The sequence below is a fragment of the Phalaenopsis equestris genome, unplaced genomic scaffold (assembly GCF_001263595.1).
Source record: "Phalaenopsis equestris unplaced genomic scaffold, ASM126359v1 Scaffold000522, whole genome shotgun sequence".
In the NCBI taxonomy this organism is placed as follows: Eukaryota; Viridiplantae; Streptophyta; class Magnoliopsida; order Asparagales; family Orchidaceae; genus Phalaenopsis; species Phalaenopsis equestris.
The window spans coordinates 679878-685380 of record NW_018164962.1 but is presented as its reverse complement, the minus strand read 5'-3'; the positions used below and the strand labels follow the sequence as shown (position 1 = coordinate 685380).

The window sequence follows — 5503 nt, the reverse complement described above, 5'->3', positions numbered from 1 at the left end:
ATGATGATTTGATTGCTTAATTATTTATTTATTTATGCTTTTATATCAAATGTTTTTTTGGAAGTTGTTTATATCATAAAGGTATAATTTTGAAAAATAAATTAAGTAAATGGTTAATATATAAATTTAAGAAAATCTTACTTTATTATTTATAAAATATTATAAATAATATAAAAAATCATTAGTTATCAAACAAGTTGGGGCCATTTACATATCTAAAAAACAAAACTTTTATATTTATATTTTTGACACTCAAAATTTTAACACTACATAAAAGATAACATCATTTTTTAATATTTTAAAAATAAAATACAAATATCAAACTTTAGGTGTTAGTTATATGAATACATGAGAATTGTGAAAATACATGGGATTAGTTTGTAAATATCAATGTTAAGGATGATCTGTATGTAATTATCCGAAAGTATAATTAGCTCCGAGACATAAGCTTGCTGCAGGAAACTTACGAGTTAAGATGGATAAATATGCCATCATTATGTCCAATAAAAACTCAAGGATTCTCCGAGTAACTTACAATCTCTTACAGTCAGCCTATATATACATCTGAAAAGTTTCTCAAGTCACTCAACAGAACAAATCTGTAGTTTTTTTTTGTTTTTTGGAATCATTAAGAAGAAAACTCAGTTCCTAATGTTTGATTAGTCTCTAAACTAAGAAGAACAGAATAAGTAATACTTCTTGGCATTTTACTTTAATGAGAGAGAAATAATTTGCACTAACAGTTTCATGATTTAGCAGTAAAGATGCTCAGCTACCTCAATTAGTGTCCATGGAAGCTTCACGAAGAACTAAAAAGTTATTAATTTTTGCGTGGCGGCATCCCCGCTGTAGGCTGAAGAGGAGGCCAGAGAGAGCAAGATAAGCAATGGAGAAGGTGCAGCTTCTTCTATTCCTTGCTTTCGTTTCACTGATTTGGTCCTTATTTCGGCAAGCTTCTATATCTGTGTTTCAAGGTCGCTGCTTTCTCTGCTTTTTTGCATTTTATAAGGAGATTTCATGTTTGGGTTCCTATGTTCTCTTTAATTGTTGCGTTTGTTATATTCATTCCACTGTTGGTGAGTTTCAGATATCACTCATAGAAGGTTTGTTTCAAAATGCAATTTGGTAGGAAGAACTTAATCTGGTTTTTGCGCTTTTGGTTCTCATACAGAGCTTTGTTGCAAGTTTAGTGCTTTAGCTGAAATTAGCTGAAATTTTAAAAGTTCTTTTCAATGTAATGTCAATTTTTAATATTTTCAAGGAATTGTCATGCTATGATTTGCCGTTTTCGTGCTTTTGTTTCTTTTTTATCAGTTTCTTTGTTGTAATTAGCTTCAGCAAAAGTTTTTTAAGAATGCTTTTCTTTCATAAACTTATTTAGCTGAGAAATTACTTTTTTTTTTTCCTTTTCAGCATATCCTGTGCTTACAATAAAAAATTTAAGAATTTATTGGAGAAAATATGAAAAATTTTCATGGCTAATCGTTTTGACCTGTGATTCTTTCTTTTTTTAGTTAAAATCAACTAGCTACTGAACCAAGAATCACATTATTCCTGATCAGAACATGGACGAGCATTCAAGATCATATCAGAATTACCTTGCTGCTACAAATCAGAAAAGATCAACAGTGTTAGTTTCTATATATATATTTTTCTTCTTTAGCAGTAATCTGCAATTGATAAATTTTTATCTAATCCTACTACCAAGATTCAATCTTTCAAAACTCACAGGCCCAACCAAGAATTCACAGAACTCCAATGGAAGAACGAAAATGTACAGACGCATCATAGCACAGCTCCCAGAAAATTCCCAACCGGCATCAATGAAGTTAAAGAAGATCCAAAACCGGTTGGGGGTTCGAACCCCCATCCCTCAGCCATGGAAGATGAGATAGCCTCACTGTTCCAATACCACCCTTACGAATACTTGGAGAAAGAGTTCGGTTGCGATTTCTTGTGTGAATTTCCGAATCCACAGACTATTTCCGCTGACAAATTAAACAAAAGCATCAACAATGAAGGCAATACCGTTCCACGTTTCAATCTTTATCACAATCAGAACAGATTCTCTCCTCCAAAATCGCATCCTTATGATTCCGTGCATCAGTATGTTTGCCCTGAGAGCAGCAGCGGCACTGTTGATTTCCCGCACTTCTCTAAAACAGAAAAGTTTGGGCTGGCAAATAGACTGCAGAAAAAAATCCATTCAGGAGGAGGAGAATCTTCTTCAATGATGACAACAGAATCAAGCATTTGTGGGAGCAACCGAGTTCAGAATCGTGTCAGCCTAACAAATAGCCTGAGCAACAGCGCAATAAAAACTGGTTTGCCTCCGAGAAAGTTCAAAAAAGACATGGAGAATAGCTTTCTATCAGAGAGGATGAAGACTGATACGTTTGAAATAACTGGTACTTCATCATCAGGTGGGTCTGGAGTTAGCACCAGACCGACGCCACAGGAGGTGAACAACCAAAACTACAAAAGAAAAGGAATAGAAGTGGAGGAATCATGCAGCTTGAGTGAGGTGTCGACAGAGCTTTTGCCTCCTCATCTTTTTTTTTTCTTTTTCTAACAAAAATGGAATTCTGATACTGATTAAGAGTTACAGGAGGGAGACTATGAATCTGCTGATGGAAAGAAGCCAGCTCAAAGATCACGTAGAACCCGAGCTGCAGAGGTTCATAATCTTTCAGAAAGGGTAAGAAAAATTGAGTTTTGAAATGTAAAATTACAATCTAGACCTGCTTTCACCTATTGAAAAACTTGTAGAAAAGAAGAGACAGAATAAATGAGAAGATGAAAGCATTACAGGAACTCATACCGCATTGTACCAAGGTAAAAATTGCTTCTTTTATATCTTCCAGAAAAAAAAAAATTTTTTTTTCTTCTTTGAAACCAAAATTGAGCATTGTGTATTTTGCAATGTTCAGACAGATAAAGCATCAATGTTAGATGAAGCAATCGAATACTTGAAATCACTTCAACAGCAAGTTCAGGTATTGAAATATCAGTATTTTATTCATGTTATAGTGATCAAATTTCATAAAAAAATTTCTTTTTTTTTTCCTCAGTTCTTGTGGATGGGAAGCGGCATGGCAACAATGATGTTTCCCAGCATCCAGAATTTTATGGCACAAATGAGTATGGGCATTGGTAGAGGAGCTGTGCCTACATTAAATAACTTGCTTCAATTACCGAGAGTTCCAGTATTGAATCATCAACCTATGCCCTCAGTTCTACCGGCAAATCAAATACCAATGTGCCCACAATCTATCAGCCATTTGAGATTTCCAAATCAAATCCACAATCCTCAGATTCCTGAATCATTTCCTCCACACTTTGGATTTCATCATATGCAGCCATCTCCACAGGTTTCTAGCTTTTATCATTGGTTTATTTTTATTTTTATTTTTGTGTGGTGAAGAGTAATAGCATTGCTGATTTGATTTGCTTGCAGGCAATGAATTTATATGGTTATGGATCTCAGTCAGCGCAGCAGAATCAGATGGCTGCAGCAAATAGAAGCAGTAACATGCCGACTGATGGACTGCCACCTGATAACCTTCAGAATGGCAGCAATTGACAATGATTTTTTTTTTCCCATTTTTCTATCAGATTTAGTATAAGCCAACACAGATTGGCCGAATTTTCAAATTTTTGCTTTCCCATGTTTTGGAATGAAAATATTATTTTTCACTGTTTGTGTGCAAATTGATATAGTTCAAATGCTGAAAGGAATATATTTTTTTAATTTCAATTTTCTGATATTTTTTAAATTGCTCACATCATAAATAGGGATGGAAACATCAATAAATCCATGGATTAAAGCCTGTTTTGTCTGGGATGAATAATATATCACAGTATGGGAAAGAATGGGAAAGCAATTTTTCATAATGACTTTGGTTTCACACACACAGATTTGTGTGTGTGTGTGTGTGTGTGTGTGTGTGTGTGTGTGTGTGTGTGTGTGTGTGTGTGTGTGTGTGTGTGTGTGTGTGTGTGTGTGTGTGTGTGTGTGTGTGTGTGTGTGTGTGTGTGTGTGTGTGTGTGTGTGTGTGTGTGTGAATAGATTGAGATTTTGAATAGAAATCCTTTAGACTGTCAGTTCTTGATGTGAAATGGCACAGCAAGATGGTTAGCATTCATGAACACATTTTCAATTAATAATTCGGCTTTGTTTGATGTGCCCTGCATCCACTATTTGGACTTCTCTGAGAAAAATTAAAATATTACCGTTCTTGGTCTGATGGGCTTTGTTTGATTTGAGGGAATTTGGAGAAATAAAATTGAAAAAAATGAAATTGTAAAAAGGAAATTAGTTTAAACTTATTTTATCTCATTTATTTAAACAAATCTTTAATATATAAATATTTTTATTTTCCTTAAAACGATGAAAATTTAGCATTCTATTTTATTTTTTTGGGGTGCGAGGTATTAACATGGAGCATCAAGCGTCAAAGGCACCTTCAACTATATGAGTATGTGATGAGAGTTACCCCCTTTTGAAATTTGTTCAATCATAATGAAAGGATTAACACACATAAGAAACACAAACCAGATGAATCACTTGAACATAATTAGCTCTAATACTACTTATTATTAATTATATTAAGAACAACAAAAATGGTTTTATGTGAAGTTAAATAGATTTGTTATAATGTTAACGGTTAAAATTAAAACCCATGAGCTACAAGTAACATAGATAAAAATGATTTAAATAACATTAAAAGAGATCCACGGGAGTAATTATAAGATAGTATTTATTGTGATAATTTTCTTATCAAGAATTATTTCCACTTATAGAGAATATATTTCCTTGATATACCCTCGTAATATGTGAGTAATATTGTAGACAACAATCCTAGGCTAAAGTACGTGGAACAAAGACCTTGAGAGAGGGTTTTTAATGATATCAATCAGTAAATCACGGGTAAAGTTACTTGAGACACTAAAGATCCATCTGTTAGAAATGGTGGAGCTCGGTCCAATATGCTTGGGCGGTTACTTTGCTTTGGAGAGTCACGCCTCTTCACAAATAACAACTCCCGCCTTCCTCTTTTGTGAAGCGAAGTATCTCTTCGCTCCCTCTTGTTTGTGATAAAAGTTTCGGATGACTGTCCTTGGGTTTAGCAGTTATAGTTTGAGTTTTTCGGTTTCCTCGGGATAGAGAAAGATTTCCTCGAGGCAGAGGAAGAGAAGCGCAAGCGGTAGTTCATTGCGGCATAAGGAAAGAATAAAGAAGAAGAAGATTGTTCTCCCTATGCTTCTTCTTGGTGGCTTGTGGCAGAAGAGAAATTGAGTTTATTTCTCTTGTAAGGTTTGTCTTCTTCGGTGTATTTTGGTGTATTTTGGTGTAGAGTTTCTTCGGTGTATCTAGGTGTAGAGAGAAAAGAACAGAGACAGAAGAAGAGAGAGTGAGAGATTCCTCTTGTAAGTCAAGTTGATTGACTGGTGTAAATTTCTCAAGTAGTAAAATCCTCTGCTGCAACTCCGTGGACGTAGA

General features: G+C 34.5%; 1 protein-coding gene across 5 annotated transcripts; it reads left to right on the top strand.

Moving 5' to 3' along the window:
• Positions 1-759: 759 nt before the first annotated feature.
• LOC110028745 (transcription factor PIF4-like) lies at positions 760-3757 on the top strand. Of its 5 annotated transcripts, none has more exons than XM_020730728.1 (8): positions 760-879; positions 1515-1630; positions 1732-2524; positions 2609-2698; positions 2770-2835; positions 2931-2996; positions 3072-3371; positions 3458-3757. In XM_020730728.1, the coding sequence occupies exons 2-8, from the start codon at positions 1566-1568 to the stop codon at positions 3581-3583; spliced, it is 1506 nt and encodes a 501-aa protein (XP_020586387.1). In that variant the 5' UTR covers positions 760-879; positions 1515-1565; the 3' UTR covers positions 3584-3757. The 5 variants fall into 5 exon arrangements, with proteins under 5 accessions (XP_020586387.1, XP_020586382.1, XP_020586385.1 ...); XM_020730723.1 differs by having other exon boundaries at positions 760-895; positions 1563-1630; XM_020730726.1 differs by having other exon boundaries at positions 760-895.
• Positions 3758-5503: the final 1746 nt, after the last annotated feature.

What these genes read in the sequence shown, in the direction of transcription:
- LOC110028745 (XM_020730723.1), top strand. An exon ending in AATCAGAAAAGATCAACAGT is followed by an intron (nt 1,631 to 1,731) that starts GTTAGTTTCTAT and finishes CAAAACTCACAG; the next exon opens with GCCCAACCAAGAATTCACAG. An exon ending in AATCATGCAGCTTGAGTGAG is followed by an intron (nt 2,525 to 2,608) that starts GTGTCGACAGAG and finishes TAAGAGTTACAG; the next exon opens with GAGGGAGACTATGAATCTGC.